General features: G+C 42.9%; 1 protein-coding gene across 1 annotated transcript in view; it reads right to left on the bottom strand.

Moving 5' to 3' along the window:
- Positions 1-6,050: 6,050 nt before the first annotated feature.
- The window catches only part of LOC117354317 (sonic hedgehog protein-like), a 69,322-nt gene continuing 57,291 nt past the window's right edge, over positions 6,051-18,081 (bottom strand). Inside the window, exon 3 of the mRNA XM_033931616.1 lies at positions 6,051-7,556. Coding sequence (XP_033787507.1) covers positions 6,859-7,556 — 698 coding nt within the window. The 3' untranslated portion in view covers positions 6,051-6,858. The remainder of the gene's footprint in view (positions 7,557-18,081) is intronic.

Genomic DNA, 18,081 nt, shown 5'->3' with positions numbered 1-18,081 from the left:
AGATGGTCTTTTAAAAGAATGCTCAAAATTCAATTTTTTTGCAACTGCCTTTTACTGCCTAACTAGTTTACTTGGAATTGTATGTAGATTGTGAGGGTTTCACAGTGACATTTGGGGCTTCTTTCACTAAGGTGCGCTAGTGTTTTTAGCGCGTGCAGGATTTTAGCACATGCTAAACCCACGCTATGCTTCTAGAGCTAACGCCAGCTCAATGCTGGCATTAAGGTCTAGCGCGCGTGGAAAATTTAGCCCGCGCTGTTCCGCGCATTAAGGCCCTAACGCACCTTTGTAAAAGGAGCCCTTAATGTGTTTTGTTTTAATGTATTGTTTTATTATTATGTATGTTCTTCGTAAACCACCTAGATTTAGGCACTATATAAATTTTAAAATAAGAAATAACCCAGTATCCTTCTTCCAACAGTATTCAATACCTCCCATTCTAAAAAAAACAACATTGAATTAGTTGTGTCTTCTCCATCTAGTTATTGCCCAGTATCTAACTGTCCTTCATTTGCTAAGTGGTTAAGCAGTTTGTATTATAGTGCTCAAAAAGTACTTGAAGGATCAGCAGCAATTTGCTTTATCAAGGATCCCCCAGAGCCATTATGTCCACCATCTTACTCAGAGTTTCTTGCAAAAAACTCTGAGTAAGATGGTGGACATAATGGCTTGGAGACTTATGTTAAATATCAGTCATAAATAATGAATATGGAGGTGGTTGCAAACTTTAGGCCATGACTGTAGCAAGGAACAATGCAGGTAGCCTCTTTAAGGCTATTACTTTGATACCACTACTTTGAAACTGATTTATCAGTATATGTAGAGCAAGTTCATGAACTCAGGTAAGGTGTTTCCTGTACTTTTGTTACAATAAACAAAAATGTAGCTATGTTAATTCTTCCACATTAGGGTGTGTTGTGAGTCTTGTCTGTTTATTGTCTAATAAAACTGATGATGGTCAAAAATGAGGTATGTAATGAGGTTGGGGGTAAGGGCAGTCACTAGTCCAGTGTCCCTCAAACTTTCTCGAGCCGGGGCACACCAAAGGTAGTGGCTACGGGTCGACATCCGCACATGTGCAGAGACCCTCCAGACGGGCCCTGAGATGCGAGTAGGAGGTGCCAGCAGGGAGAAGGAGAGGCGCTGCTGCCGGCTGATTGCCTACAGCAGTGTTACTCAACTACTTCAAGCTAAGTACCCTCTAAGTCTAACAAATATCAACTGAGTACCCCAACCACAGACCTCCAAGCTCCACCCTAGGCCCACCCAAGCTCTGCCCCAGATCTCACCCCCTTTACTAATTGTAATGCAATTTTTTCCATTCATTTTTCATATACACACAATATACACAGCAGATATAAATTGTCAAAAATGACACATTTCAATCACTATATTGAAAATAAAATAATTTCCATACCTTTGTTGTCTGGTGACTTTATTTTTCTGTGCTTTTAACTATGTTTCCAGTGCCTTCTCTCTTTCCAGTGTTTTTCTCTCTTTCTTCACTTTCTGCCTTGCATTTTTGAATATTAACTTATTCAATTTTTCTGCTTTCTTCTCAAAATCTACTTTTCCATGTCTTCCCTTCCTATCTCTCTCTCCTTCCCACCCAATTTCCATGGTGTGACATCTCTCTCCTTCCTCCCCACCAAGTAGTCCAATATCTCTCTCCTTTCCTCCCAGTAGTCTGACATCTCTTTCCATCCCTCCCTCCTCCCAGTGGTCTAACATCTCTCTCCTTCCTTTCCCTCCTTCCCAGTCTGGCATCTCTCTCCTCTCCTTCCCATAATCTGGCATCTCTCTTTATTACTACTACTACTACTACTACTACTATTACTACTACTGTTATTTCTATAGCGCTACCAGACTCCCCTCCTTCCCTTCCATTCCCTGGTCTGGAATCTCTCCCTTCTTTTTGTCATCTCTCCTTCCCCCCCCGGGTAACATTTCTCTCTCCCTTCCTCTTTTCTGCCCCCTGCAGTCCATCTCCATTCCCTTCCTCCTTTCTGGCATCCTTCTCCATCTAACATTTCTCCCTCCTTTCCACCAGTTCAACATTTCTTTCTCTCTTCCTCCTGCATGCTGCTTCTCCTCTGATCCTTCTTCCCTCCTCCAACCAACTTCTTTCCATGAGTCCAACTTTTCACTCTCTGCCCTCAACCCCCTTCCCCCGAGTGTGACATTTCTCCTTCCCCCTTTCTGTCCTCCCCAGCCATCTCGCCTTCTCCATGAATCCAACACTTTCTGCCTCCTGCACGGTTTCTCTCTCTCTCTTTGTCTCTTTCCTCGAGTGACATCCTCCTTCCCACCCCTCAACCCAACATGCTCTCTCCCCATGGACCATTTCTCCCTCTCCTCCACCCCATGCCCATTTCTCCCTCTCTCATCACTCTCATGCCTCCTGCAACAATTATCTTTCCTTCTCTCCCCCAACCCCAATTACAACTAATATGATCTCTCCCCATGCACCATCTCACCCTCCCTTCCAGTGTGCAGTACCTTTCCTTTCCCTCCCCCTGTCCAGCAGCACCTCTTCCTCTCCCCATGTCCAGCAGTACCTCTCTTCCCTTCCCTTCCCTTTCCCTGTCCCCTGTCCAGCAGTATCCCTTCTCCCTTCTCTTTCCCTCCTCCCCTGTCCAGCAGTACCTCTCCTCTTATGACAAACCCATAGCCAGCTTTGTCCCTGTAGTGGATAAAATCAGAGCACGGTCCCTGGTCAGGAGAGCTGACCAGGTTAAAAGTAAGGATATTGAATTGGCTGACTACCCCTCAGACAGTGAGGTAGAGCAGGAAAGGTATGAGCCTAAGAATATCCAGCAGAGAGTGCCATATCAGAATAAGTTCATCAGAAAGCCTGAGAGGAATTTTACTGAGAAGTGGAGTCCTAGTCCTGCAAGGTATGCACATTATCACCAGAGTTATTTCCCTAGGGATTTCCTGCCCAACCCCCCTGTTCCTAGGAGCAAGGGGTGGGGCTATGGCACACGTAAAAGCAGAGCCCTGAATCACAGAGAGGAGAGCAGGAACAGAGGGGAAGCTGAGGAACCAAGGCAAAGGCACGACCAGCAGCAGTGCAAACAGGCAGATGAGGGAGAGAAGGAAAAGCTCTCACTCTGGGACTGCCTGGAGAGTGTTGTTTGCTAAAGGGACTGCATCTTTGATAGCGTGAAGCCTCTGGGTTAAAGCTTTTGTAAACCTAACAGCTTATCTAATATCCTGCTGTGCTCTGTCGGCTGGGAAGCTCAGCTGATGCTAATGAACCTAGAAGTCTGCTCTGAAAACTAGGCACGTTACCCAGCAAGATTAGCTGGGAAGCTTGGAACTTTATTTCTAAAGTTTGGAAGTTTATTTTCATGGCATTTCTGTTTATGTGAACCTTGGTGAAGAGGACTTTATTTAAAGCAGAGAAAGCCCAGGGAATTGGAACTGTATGACATACTTGGACTTTAAGCCATTCTGACAATTCTGACAGCTGTATGATATTTTTGTTTTATGCTTAATTTTTGCATTCCATGAGGGTGGCTGAAAGTATTCAGACCCCCTGTTCAATAAAGCCTAAGTATGTGAATTTGAACAAATCATGTCTCCTTTTTAGCAAAGTATCTCAGTGTGGCCTGGCAGATTAGGCAGGTGCCTAGGTCTGTTGTACCTGAAAAGCCTTCCTCTTTCCTGGGGAAGCCACGCCGACAGGTCAGGATTCGGCACAGCTAAGCCGCCTGCCGGTCAGAGCAGGGGATAGCTGTGTGACACTCTCTAGTGGCAGCTCACTGTGCTTTTAACTTCCCCACACAGCTGCCACTAGTGTTAGTTTAGACACGGTTCCATCAAGCAACCTGAGGTCCTTTGCTAGGCCGGCCCACCTCTGACGAAAGAGGAAGTCGCATCATCAAAGCAGACCGGCCTAGCAAAGGCCCCCAGGCTGCCTGATGGGACCGCGTCTATATTAATGTTAGCGATAGTTGTGTGGCGAAAATGCACACTGAGCTGCCCCTGCCTTCCGGGGGTGGAGAGAGAATTCAAGGAAAGCAGGAGTCCCGGAAGATACGTGACAGCAGCAGGAAGTCGCTAGACATGCAGCGCTGACGTCCTACGACCTGTTGAAAACCTCTGGCCCTACAGGACGAGCTTCTCGTGGCAAGAGGCATGTCCTGTAGGCAAATCAGCTGGCCGGCGCCTCTCTTCCTGCCGCAGCACACTTGGAATCACACTAGTGTGTGATACACTGCTCTAGTCCCTATGTTATATTCCCTCTCTGTTTCTTAAAACACTTACAGGCTGTCTGTAATTCCAGACTCTGAAAACAGATGAAAGCTTACAGCCCAGGCTTTTACCTGGGGATTACAGTACTATAGACTGCTACAGTCTGAAAGAACAGAGCATGAAGGCCTAGAGCTATTTATTTATTTCATTCTCTATCCCATTGTCCCCAAAGAACTCAGAATGGGTTACAGGTTGAACATACATAAAAGACAGTTTACAGGTTATTTGTCATAATTACAGTACAATTTGTGATACAATTTTTTTTTTAAAATCATAACTCTCATGAGGTCTCCTAGAGGTTTATATAAAATTTTCAAAAATCCATTTTCCCCATAGGAAGATAGTCTAAGGTTGGGAGTAGCTGAAAGGTGAGGTTTAGGATTTGACCAGCAGCTTTGTTTCCTAAATTCATATTAGTACAGTGTGAAGATCATAGTTACCAGGACACACTAGTGTTTTAGTGAAGCAATTCAAGGTCTGACGACAAAGATTTGATCTACACTTCTCCCTCCGTATTCGATGTGATAGGGGATTAACAGACCCGCGAATTAACAGAAAAACCGCAAATAACTTTTTCATATGTTATTCGCTGTTTTCTAATAAAAACCATTGTGAATATGTTGAAACCGCGAATAACATGGTGGGAGACCTGGCCTGTTCCTGAAGGAGAGGCAAAACACAGTGAAGAAAGTGCTGGGACTCTGCGATTTTTCTCTGTAAACACTTGGAATCAGCGATTTCTCTATGCAAGCTGATGTCATGGGGGGGAGGGGGAGCCGGCAAGCTAAAAACTGCGAATAATCGAAACGGTGAATGCTGAAACCGCGAATACGAAGGGAGAAGTGTATATAGATTTAGAGACATGGACAGAGACTAATCAGAGAAGATATTCTGCCACATGTTCACAGTATAAAAGTATCTACCTCCTAATGCTGCACAATCCAAGCAAACAATAATTTTATTTTCAGAGCTAGGATTGGTTTACGAGTACACTTGAAATGTTTCTCATCCTAGACTTTCAAACACTATGAAACTACTGACCTTGCTCACACTGCATGGGTAGCCTTTGCCAAAGCTAAGTTTTACAGCTCTAGACTGACAAATACTGTGCTTATTTGCATAGGATTTACAACCAGGGGTCCTTGCCTGCTTAGCACAGAAAGCCGGTATTTACTAAAGACAAATATAAGCTGGGAGTGGAGAATTCTCAAGAGATGACAAAATGCCAGGACAGGGCTGGCAAGCACTGGGCACTGATCCTAATATGCGAGGGTTGAATTCAAAGCTTGGAGGTGGGAAAGCCTCGGACTCCCCAGCTAAGTTCAGAACCTCAACCAGGTCGGGGGCTGGAGGGGGGGGGGGGGAAAGACAAGTTGAATGGATGGAATTGCAAAGAGGGCTCTTAACTCAAGCCCTTGGAACATTTTTAATTTAAACATACCATCTTCAGAAAGGAGGAAATCCAGGCTTGGTAAGACCTATTTGATCAATGTGATTGGTATCTTAAGGTTCTTTAATCTAGGACATCTATCTAATCATAGTTTATAGAAGGCAACTGATAATTTCCAGATAATACTGTAATTATGTTTATTATACTTTTTTAAATCTACAAATAAGATTTTCTGGTGATCCAGGTTTCTTTAGACAAGATTTGACTTTGAAGTTTTTAGTCACCCAATTTTGCACTTAGCAATTCTTAATAGTTGGAGTCACATTTTCAGACCTCTCCAAAAAAGAAAGAAAAAAGAGAGAAAATATGGCACAACAGCAACTTTATCGTACACTAACCAAACTGTGTATGGCACTTTTTATTTCTATAAAACTATTAAAACTTTTACAAAATATTAAAAATACATTTTAGTAAATTTACAGCAGTTATTTCTCAATTTACAAACTACAGTCTTCATCCTCGGGTAATTGTCAGCTTTTAATTTTGTAAAAAATATTTTCTAATAAACTCTTTGACATTAAAAACAACACAGTTCGTACTATTTGCAATGAGAAAAGATTGTGTAAGTCTTGGCTTTTTAACAGAAATGTGGTTGAATATTTAAAGGCAAAATATATAGATAAAAAAAAACCAACTCAGTGGAAGTGAGAATTTTACCGTTTGCAACTATTTTTAAATTAAAATATATTCTCATATTTCACACGATTTTAAAAAATGAAATGTGGTTCAGCACGTATTGTTCTTTAAAAAAAAAAAAAAAGTCTAATATACAATTCTGTGTATAAAAATATAATTTATGGATCCTCAGGAAATATGTCTTTACTTACATTTTGTTTAAAAGAACGGATGATGAACAGAACAGTTTTTTGAAAATTAGGGCACAGCTGAGACGTAGAAAAATAGACTCTTGGCATTTCGCTTGGCCTCGCCAAATAATATTTTTTTCCACTGTAATGCCGGTTAAAGTTCTTATGCCAATAAATTATCAAAGAAACTATTTAAGGCTCTTAAATATCCAGGAGAAATGAAAACAAAATAATAAAAATAATAATATTAAAACAAAACTGTCTTTTTTTGTCCCCTTAATTTTCTACTTTGGGCTGTCCTACTTAAACTAAGTCTTTCTCCAGTCTTGGGAGGGATTTATTTCAACTGCACTTTGTTGCCATTCCCATTGGGTGAAGATTGTCATTGCCTAAAACCCAGGTCCCCAGCTGATAAAGGATTTGGGAGTACCAATGAATGCCATCCCCTTGAGAAGATGTAGATGAAAAGAGACTGTAGTCTTTCGGGAATATTAAAGAAAAGATCCAGTAGCCCGCTCTCAAAGGGGCAAACGCCCAGTGTGCCCAGCTGTGTTCTTCAATGACTGCATAGCAGGAAGCCAGTACATGATCGATAAAGAGGGTTCCATGAGCAGTCAGTGGAGCATAGGCCCCAGTGAATTCCTGCAGGTATACTTTCTGCACTGTGACTGCCTTCAGCTTTGTGCCCTTCTGGTCCGCTACATACACCTGCTGTCCAGGCTGGATATTGCTAGCAAAGAGAGTCTTGAAAGCTTTAGAGCCGTTGGTTTGACTTTGAGCAACAAATAGGAGGTGGGCAGTAGTCAGGCGAACCCTCTCCTGAGGCTGGGAGGTCTCGATCACGTAAAATACTTTTCTGATGGCTTCTTCTTTATCAAGGAAGAGGATGAAGTCACTGTAGACCAATTTGCCCTGCTCATCGGCTGCCAGCACTCTGTCTCCCGGACTTAGATCTTTCACTGCTTTGGAGGCTCCAGTCTCCAGAGTCACTTTAGCCAAGCTAGGGAAGCAACCTCCTGATTTAGCAGCGACAGAGTTTTCTGAGGGAGAAAGAGAAAAATTATTAACTATGTCATTGTAGGGGAAGGATGGTTTAAGTGCTGTTTTGCTATATGTTTCAGCTTTTGAAGGGCTTGTTTTAATCTTTCTAAGAACCTAAATATAGAGGGCATTTCAGCTGGGTAAACTTTAGATCACGTGCAGCTGACTGAAGCAAAAATAAGATATAAACATTTTTAAAAAATCAGTTCATCAACATGACATGGAGCAAAGTCAAGAGGATATGGCCCTCTGGTTTTCAATTAGTGCCATCCAGAGACATCTTCAAACAATATTTCAGACTCTTCAAATGTACTCAGAACCCACTCAAATAACAGAGCACCACAAATTACCCCCCCCCCCCTTTTACAAAGCCGTGAACTAAATGTTGAATTTCTTGTTCTATTCCTATGGATGGTCTGGCATTTTGCATGCGCTGTTCAGCAGCACAGCTTTGTAAAAAAACCAAAAGGGTGTGTGTGTGTGTGAGAGAGATGTAAGTATTGTGAGTTCCCAAATGGATTCTCCCACAAAAAGAAGGCCCATTCCTCTCATGGTGAGATTTTTGGAAATCTTAAACTCCAGCATACAATAAAATTCATATTTATTTATTTCCAGTTATGGTAAGCTACATGAAATCAAATCTAATGATTTTAAGAACAAGTGGTACAATTTGTCTTTTTAAAAAATATTTAAATATGGTACATATTTAAACTGACCCACATTGAAGAATGTTTTAACTTTTACCAAACAAATGGAATAAATAAGGTTCCCAGTCTTTTTGAACAATTCAACTCATATAGATGGGCATAAATCAGTTATAATTATTTATTAAATAAATACTCGAGGGGCTACAATCCTAATGACTTTTCTCAGGAAGGACAAAGGCAGGCGAAAACGAGATTTTATTGATTTTCTAACGACTTTATCACGTCTGCTCAACAAATTAAACAAATGGGGAAGTGCTCTTGGGAAAAGTCACGGCAACAAACAAGCTTCTCCGTTTTATGTGGGGCCTTTAGCAGCAAAGCCTGCCTTAGCCCTGATCCCCAGAATAGCTCTGCCCAAGTTTTGTTTGCCTATTCTGAGTCTGATGAATAGCTCCAGTAGTGTAGCAACTCTCCAAACACAGCCAGTGAATCTGCAGAGGTGTGAAAATCTGCTTCTCTGAGCCCTGCTTGTTTGGGCTCCCTAATTAAAATCCAATGAAGGATCAGCATTGTCATTCTGATTCATGTAATAAATGGAGACACTCTTGGAAAAGAGACCACTTCCATTTCCCCCCTAACCCTCTCCTCAACTTCTTTACCCCCTCCCCCCACCCTATTTGCTCAGGTGCAGAAACCCTATGTGCCAATTCACACACATACTCTCCAAAACCCAGGACCTTCCAATCACTGTTTGCACAGCACAGCCACTTTTCCAAGACACTCAAGATGTGTATTTGAATTTTAAATGGAGGAGCTTGCTCTAAATACTAGCTGTAGCCCATTATCAATATCCCCTTTTAACACCCCAGCCTCTCTCTTTTCTGCCCCCGATGACAATAATTCAGGCCTTGTGGGGGAACTCTTCTTTGCATTCCAGTGTCTGGGATCATACTTTCTGCAAACAGAGACTATGATAAAGAATCTTCCTGCCTGGAATTACAGAGTTTAATCTTCTCATCAGATTCTCCATCATGAAATGAGGTCTTGACAATTCCAGACCAGATTCAGTTTATGGAATTCAAGCTTGGTCTCTTGAAATCCGTGTAATACAGTCACACGACCCTGCATGACACAGACAAAAAAAAATTGCCCCAAAAGCTACAAGTGTGTGTGTGTGTAATTTTAAATAGCAGATGGGCTGTCTTGCCTTTCTCCTTTCTCTGTAAAATGTGCGATGTTAGACTATCAATCTATAGAACTAAATGGTTAATTAAATAGTTAAGTATAAAAAAACAGAACCATTCAAAGAACAACTTAAATTGTAGCAAATATTTCTCTTCACTTTCTTAAAGTAAGTGATACTGACAAGAACAAGCCTCAAAAAGCGGAGCAATTTATCTCATACTGGAAATTCTTCCAAGAGAAGAAAATTTTTTTTTTCTCCTGATGACATCATAGGCTTGAACCCGTCCTTCCTACCATTATTTATCAATATTGATCAATAATTAATATTGATAAATAATGGTAGGAAGGACGGGTTCAAGCCTATGATGCCATCAGGAGGAAAAAATTTTTCTTCTCTTGGAAGAATTTCCAATATGCGATGTTAGACTATACCATACTGTTCATTTCAGGTGGAAATATTGAGCCCCCACAACTCCATACATTACTGGGGAGTGCATCCATGACTATACACACGTATAAACCCACCATTAACACTATCTATTTCTGTTGCTGCTGCAGACAGAATCATACAACGTGCTTTTGATGTATAAATGTCAATAATCATGAAAATGCCATAATCTGGAGGGAAAATATCAGAAAATACATCTAGGGTTAAATATAATTACTTTCAATTTTATCTTTTATTTTACACTGTGCATCTGGAAAATGGGTGTGTGTGTGTGTGTGTGGGGAGGTATGTTTAGTGACAGTTCAAATATATATTATATGAGGGGTCGCTGAAAAACTCTCAGCCCATCCAAGAAGAGAATGATGTGAAGCCATGAAACTTACAAGCTATGATATGTTTCATGGCTCCACATCATTCTCTTCTTGGATGGGCTGAGAACTTTTCAGTGGTCCCTCGTACTGCTGAAGCTTCAAGCGACCCAAACCTGGGGTAATAAGTAAGCTGCAACCTGGAACCTTCGTGTAGTTTTGTAACTTTGGGGAACCAAGGTCCCAACAATTGATATATGTCACTATATATCGCTGTCATAGAAGTCAGCTCGGTTGGTAACATAGTAAATGATGGCAGATAAAGACCCGAGTGGTCCATCCAGTCTGCCCAACCATGCATGCTCCATAAATTAATCATTTAGTTTAAGTGGTACTTTTTCTTAGATATTTCTGGACCAGAAACCCAGAGCCCTGTCCAGTAGTGTGCTTAGGTTTCATCTACTGGAGTCTTCATTAGAGCTCACTCCAGCCCATCTTAACCATCCCAGCCATTGAGGCCCTCCCCAGCCCATCCTCAACTGAATGTCCGTAAATGGGACACAGGCTGTGCAAGTCTGCCCAGTACCGGCCTTAGTTCCTTCAATGTATACCCATTATTTTCTGATTAGAGATCCTCTGTGTTCATCCCACGCTTGTTTGAACTCTGTCACCGTTTTCTTCTCCACCACCTCCCTCGGGAGGTGCATCAACCACCCTCTCCATAAGGAAGACTTTTCTAATATTATTCTTGAATCTACCACCCCGTCAACCTCAAGTTATGCCCTCTTTTAGTCTTGTAATTCCATTTTTCATCTTCTTCCTTTCACTAATATATCTGATAAAATTTTAGTCTCCCTTTTTTACATTCCTAGCCATTTGCTCTTCAGCTTGGGCTTTCGCCAGACATATCTCTCTCCAGACGTATCTTGAGAACCCAAAATATTGAGCCAATTTTTTGACTGTGCCCAGTGAAAGAGGTAATTTCCATTGGGTTTAGCATCTCCAATAATTTGGAAATTGGCTCCTAAGCTTGTGGTGGAAATATTTTGATCAAGTGAGCTAGGGCTAGGATGCAAGCGTGCAACAGTAATATCTAATGCTGTATGTTCAAGATAACGTGTGGGATGGCTCCTTTAAGTTACTGGATGCTGCAGTGTTGTTGTTGTCAAGTGTACACTAAGACCCTGATGCTATATACGGTAGCTTATTCATAGGCACTGTTGAACGCAATTGTTCATCAGCCCCTAGGCGCCATTTATAGAATTGCGCCTAGTAGGGCCTAAGGGGCTCATTTATCAAAACATAAATACATCTAATAACCTGCCCAAGTCGGCACTTGGACAACCTATTTTTCGGACATATCCAGGGACTTTTTAGGCCTCTGAATGTTGCTGTGCGCCCAGAGCTAAAAGGGGCGTATTTGAAGGAGTGGTTAGGGTAGGATGTGGGCCAACCTAAACTTAGTCATCCTGCAGGGATAATCAAAGGTTTTACGAGACTTCCTGGATGGAATTTATATGTTGTGTCTTAGACGATGTAAAAACAGATATAAGTGCTAAAAAGGTATCCAAAATGACCAGATAACCTCTGTAGAAGCAAAGTAAAGACCCTCACACACTTCCCTAGTGTTTACTGACCCCCTCACCCCCCGGAAAGATCGGAATAAAAACGCACATATCTGTCTCCAGAACATCAGCACCTAGTATAGGAAAGCCTAGTAGAACTGCACACAGGTCTTTTAAATAGCCTGGGGTGAGCTATTGAACCATAGAGAGGAGGACCCAGGACCATAAGCTAATCTAACCACTACATTCATGGTGGAACATGTGTGCCCCCCAACCCTATTCTACTGCCATATAGGTCAATCACTGTGTCTGGCTAGCAGACTAAAGATCAGCGTCAAAAAGATATTCACAGCATGAGGCAGTGATTCTCTGATTCCAGCTACTGTAAGAGACTGAGGCAAGCTGCAGCACATTTCCAGCACAGGGCACAGTGAGTAAGGCTATCACAGCCTGTGAGGTGGATGGGGGGGTCTGAATTTCACAGTTTTAGAGGTCTTTGCATTTTTCCTTGTGTTCCCCCACCGGAAAAATACTAAAATTGCCATTTTTGTACTTTATTTAAGCTAAAAATATCACAATTTTGGCACAAATTTAATGGTGGCTATCTTGGATTTTTAGCGATCGTTGTTTTCAAAAGCTCTCTGCACTTCCAAAATTGCATTTTTTGCTCAAGTCTTATTGGAATGGAGTTCTTGGGCTCTTCTGCTTGAAATCCTTGCCAGGATTGCACAAATTTAGCATCTCCAGAGCAACCTTTTGCCACATGCCTTGTGGCATACCCGGGAGAGGTGGTAGTGCCATGCTTAGCCTCTCCCCTGTCTGAGCAGGTAACTAAAAGGGCGGCCATTTCTATTTTTCCAGGGCTCAGCAAGGCTGAAAGTTCCACACGGAAAGATGTGCATACGCTGCAGTCCAAGAAATGCAACGTCATATCATCTAAGGGTCCAGAGTTCTCCTTAGGGTCCAGAGGCCTTCTCAGAATTTATGAAATTCTTGTTGAATTCCTTTCAGGATAGCCATCCTCCTGTGCAGTCCTGCTCTACCTCGTGTCTCAGCGGTTTGGCCTCTGTAGAGCACATCCTCTTCTCAGTTAGCTGCTGTTCCTGAGTTTGCTGATCCTAATTTGGGCGTTGCTGCTGCTGCTGATCAGCTTACCCCTTGTTTTCTGGGGACGCTTTTCCAGTTGCAGGGGACTTGGGACAGGATACCAGATCTTCGGATCCTTTTCTGGCTTTAGAACCTGGGGACGGTTCTGTGTTTATTTAAGTTTGTTGCTTTACTTAATCTCATATCGGAGACTCTGCAGAAGTTGAATTTAGTCACTCAGCCAGCTCCTTCTACCTCTTCCTCCCTCCTTTGTGGAGTATGAGTTCAATTCTCCACCTTTCCCTGGCATCCGGATATGAACATTCTGATCTCGGAGCAATGAGATTCTCCAGAAGGTGCTCTCAGGGGGGCAAGGGCTATCCAATTTGTACCCTAAGCAGCAGGAGTGTCAGCAGCTTCTTGGTCAGCGTAAAGTGGACTCTGGTTGTGCAGATGACTAAGTGCACCTCCCATCCCAGTGAGGGTGGCTTGGTGCTCAAGATCAAGCAGGACTGCTATGTAGCTGTGGTTCTCAGGAGACTCTTTGAGACAGTGGCTTTGGGGTCAAAGCTGCCTCAGGGGCATCCTTTGCCACTCACACTTGTTTGTCTAGGCTGCGTACTCTGGAGCAGGAGGCTGTAGAGTCCCCTTCCTTAGCTTCTTTTGGTTGGAGTAGATTATGTTGCTGATGCCCTGTATGACCTTATGTGGGTCCTGGGTAAGATGCTTTTAAGACATGAGGGAAGCCTCTGCTTGCCCTGGATCAGTAGCATGGAATGTTGCTACTCTTTGAGTTTTGGCCAGGTACTAGTGACCTGGATTGGTCAACCTGAGGATGGACTACTGGGCTTGATGGACTATTGGTCTGACCCAGTAAGGCTATTCTTATGTTCTTATGTTAGCGTATTTGATATCTGCTTGCAGAATGCTCTGGATTAGACAGTGGGCCAATGATTCCATTAAAGAGCTATTATTTTTGGCAAAGGCTTCGATGATCTCATGCATTCTGTCATGGACTGTTGCCCTAAGATTCTGCCTGACAGCAGACAGGTGCTCTAATTTTCATGGTTCCAGGTGTTCTCGCTTGCATTTAAGCTCCACTTCTCAGATATTTTCCCAGGACTACAGGCAGAGGTTCTTGGGTCCAGGCTTAGCCAGCCTTCTGCCTCCTGTTCGGCTCCCTCTGCCCCCCCCTCCCAAAACAAACCAGGCGCTCTGATGCCAGGCTGAGGGAGGTCTCTCTACATATTGGGAGCAGGCTCTCAGTGTTCATGTAGGCTTGGATGCGCATCTCATCCAATCAGTGGGTTCTGGACATTATTCGGTCCAGCTACATTCTGGAATTTGCCTGGCCTCTGACTAATTGGATTGTTGGTTCTCCTGAGGGGCACCTAGACAAGGCACTCAAAATTCAAACCACTGTACAAAGATTATTGGCTATTCAGGCTATGGAACTGATGCCCTCCAAAGACTCTGGCTCGGGCAGACACTCCATTTGCTTTATTGTGCCAAAAAAGGCTCAGAAGTTTGGAGACCAATCCTGGATCTTATGCATATCAATGTAGTATTCAAGGTTGTGCTTTCACATGGAGACTGTGCATCTATAAACACAGCGGTGGCCCTGAGAGAGTTCCTTGCTTCTCTGGATCTTGCAGAGGCTTACTTACATATTCCTATTTATCTGACATTCTGGAAATTCCTCTGGTTTCATGTTCTGGAAAATCATTACCAGCTCTCATCTCTGCCTTTGGCCTAGCAATTACAAATCTTGAAGAAAGTCACTCCATGAAAATCAAAAATAAATACAACCTAAATTTAATTTACTTGCATATCTAATAAAACTCTGCTCAGAGACATGAAGGCTGAAAACTCTGCCTCACCACCCAATCATCTCAGTGTTCAATGCAATTTCTAGCTTATCCTCATAGTGATTCATTATATTGTAACTAGCTACTCGAGCTATGAAGGAACATCATTAGAATGTTTAGTGATTTTGGCTCGAGGAACTTAGAGATCGAGCGAATCATGGGTAACCTATAGAAGCAAAATTTAACGGTATCACTTATATGTTCATGATAGGAGAATTTATCGTCAGTAATGACACCCAGTATTTTTAAAGATGTTACTAAGTCCAGATGAATGTTATCAAGAGTGAAAGGAAAACTTAAGCTTATTCTCTTTTTCCATGGGAAAAGTAAAGGTTTTTGTTTTTTGTATATTTAGAGATAGCATGTTGGAATTAAGCCAGTCTTTTTAAATCACTTAAGAGTGTATTGGTCGGAATAGTAAGAAGAAGCAAAAATTGTTTGGCGTATTTGCTATCGTGTTTAAAGTTAGTGAGACTTCACCTCCAGTTTAATTTGTATTTAAACTTAATGTCGGTTCCCTGAAGCAGTGCCGAAATGTGGCACATCGGAACCAGAAAAAAGTCTAAGCTAAGTCTCAGCATTTTCAATACACTCTTAAGTGATTTAAAAAGAGATGTTCCTTCATAGCTCGAGTAGCTAGTTACAATATAATGAATCACTATGAGTATAAGCTGGAAATTTCATTGAACACTGCGATGATTGGGTGGTAAGGCGGAGTTTTCAGCCTTCATGTCTCTGAGCACAGTTCTATTAAATATGCAAGTAAATTAAATTTGGGTTGTATTTATTTTTGATTTTCATGGAATGACTTTCTTCAAGATTTGTAGTTGTACCTTCAGTCACTCAACAGTGAACTAGTTGAGTTTATTACCCCTACAGTGATTTTTGGCCTAGCACTGGCACCTAGTACTTTCACCAAGGTGCTGGTGGTATTGATAGCTCACTTGAGGAAGATGGGGCTGCAGATACACTTGACTTGGACAATTGGCTGATCAGAGCTCCCTCGTTGGTTGAGGGTCGATGTACAGTAAACTAGGTGGTCCATGTCCTGGAAGGCCTAGGTTGGATTGTGAATTATAGGAAAAACTATTTGACCCAGATGCAGTCCCTGGAATCTCTAGGGGCTGGTTCAACACTGCAGCTGGCTGAGTTTATAATTCAGAGGCGCACAGACAGAAGTTGTGCTCTCAGATTTCTAGTCTTCTGGACAAAGCAGTTCTGTCTGTGTGGGACTATCTCCATGTCTTAGGGCACATAAGAGTCCTCTGTAGCACATGCTGCTCTCTTGCTGGGTTCCACAGACAGAAGCATAATACACAGCTCTTTCTTTAACTCTGGAGGCCTGGGCCAGCATGGCTTGGTGGCTTCTTCTGCAGTCCCTCTCCAGTGGCATGCCACAGCAGATTGCGTCTTGGATAGTTGTGATGATAGATTCCACTCTCTGCAGATGTGAAGCCCATTGAACTATCGTTCCATTCAGGGGCATTGGATGCCCTCTCAAAGGAAATGGTCAATCAATCGACTGGACCTGCAGGCCATTTACTTGGCTCTGGTGACATTGCAGATGACTCTGGAGAGCCAAGTCTTCTCTGACAATGTGAAAGTGGTGGCATATGTCATTCGCCAGGGAGGAACCAAGTCTGCTTCTCTGGCTCAGGAAGCCTGTCTGCTATTTCTCTGGGTGAAGTGTCATCTCCAGGCCCTTTCGGCAGCACAGACAGACCTTGGAGTCAGGTGAGTGGGCACTGTCCTCAGCAGCATTTCAGACCATTGTGTGGCATTGTGATCAGCCTCACTTCGACCTAATGGCAGCAGCAAGGAACTCGAAGGCCATCCAATTCTTCGGTTGAAGATCCGAGCCTAGAAGCAAAGGCCTAGACGCTCTAGTACAGCCATGGATACAGGGAGTTCTACTGTATGTTTTTCCTTCCTGATCAATGATAGATTGAGTCCTTCAGCAGATTGTGACTCATCAAGGATGTGTCATTCTGGTGGCTCCAGATTTAACTTGCAGACCATGGTACACAGATCTGATGCGTCCGCCTAGGTTGTGGCCTTTCAGTTGCAGGCCCTTCCAGACCTTCTCTCTCAGGGTCCAGTCTGCCTGGAGGATCCCAATTGCTCTGCTCTTATGGCATGGCTATTAAGCATAAAGATTTAGAGCACAAAGGAGGTTCTAATGTAGTCATTTCTACTCTTCGGAAATCTAAGAAGTCAACTACTGTATCTGCCTATGCTAAGGCGTGGAAGACTTTTCAACATTGGTGCGACCAGGCCTGTGTGGAGCCGTATTCTACTACTACTACTTATCACTTATATAGTGCTGAAAGTCGTACGCAGCACTGTACATTTTGACATTTATAGACGGTCCCTTCTCAGAAGAGCTTACAATCTAACTTGGACAGACAGACATGATATATAGGGTTGAGGATGCAGAACCCAAGGTGAGAGGAGTTAGGAGTCGAAATCACTCTCAAAAAGGTGGGCTTTTAACTGGGCCTTGAACACTGCCAGAGACGGTGCTAGCTTTTCTCCAGGTGGGCCTCGATAAAGGCCTCAGCGTAGCTTCCCTATGGGTCTAAGTTACCAGACTCTCTTGTTTCAGAGCCTGGGACCGTAGTCCGTCGCTTGCATCTCACCCTGACGTGGCCATATTTGAAAGGTACTTTTCACATTAGAACTCAAGAAAACTGCTGTTCCCTTCATGGAACCTTAACTTGGTTTTGTCTGACCTCACCATAGCTCCATTTGAGCTTCTGAAAGATGCTTTTTTCATGGACCTGATACCAAAGGCAGTTTCTGGTCACCCTTACTTCAGCGAGATGTATCTCGGAACTCAAAGTTCTGTCTTGTAGAGAGCCTTTCCTGAGGATCTCGGAGACGGGAATATCTCTCTGTACAGTTCCTTCGTTTCTGCTGAAGATGGTGTCGATATTTCATGGTAATCAGGAAGTGCGTTTGCCTGTTTTTCAGCCTACTGGTTCTAAGAAATAGGACCATTTTGTGCAGAAATTGGATGTTCGCAGAGTTCTTCTGTGCTATCTAGAGGTTACAAATGAGTTTTGCCTCTCTGACCACCTTTTTTGTGCTGACTCATTCTTCTAATTGGGGTGCTCCTGCTTCCAAGGTTGCTATTTCCAGATGGATCTATAAGGCCATTTCATCAGCCTACTTTCTTTGTGAGAAACAGTCTCCTGTTTCTGTTAAGATGCATTCTGCCAGAAGTATAGTCTACTCGTGGGCCGAGGCTAAGGTGATCTCCACTGAGGAGATTTATTGAGCAGCTCCTTGGTTCACTCTGCTCACATTTGCCAAAATTTACAGAGTGGATGTGGCAGAAAGACAGGATTCTGCTTTTGGGTCCTCGGTCTTGAAGATCAGCGCAGCCAGCCCACTTTTTGGAACAGCTAGCTTTTT

Source organism: Geotrypetes seraphini, chromosome 2, assembly GCF_902459505.1.
Source record: "Geotrypetes seraphini chromosome 2, aGeoSer1.1, whole genome shotgun sequence".
NCBI classification, from domain to species: Eukaryota; Metazoa; Chordata; class Amphibia; order Gymnophiona; family Dermophiidae; genus Geotrypetes; species Geotrypetes seraphini.
Note: the sequence above shows the minus strand (reverse complement) of the source record. Positions and strands in the feature narration are given on the sequence as shown.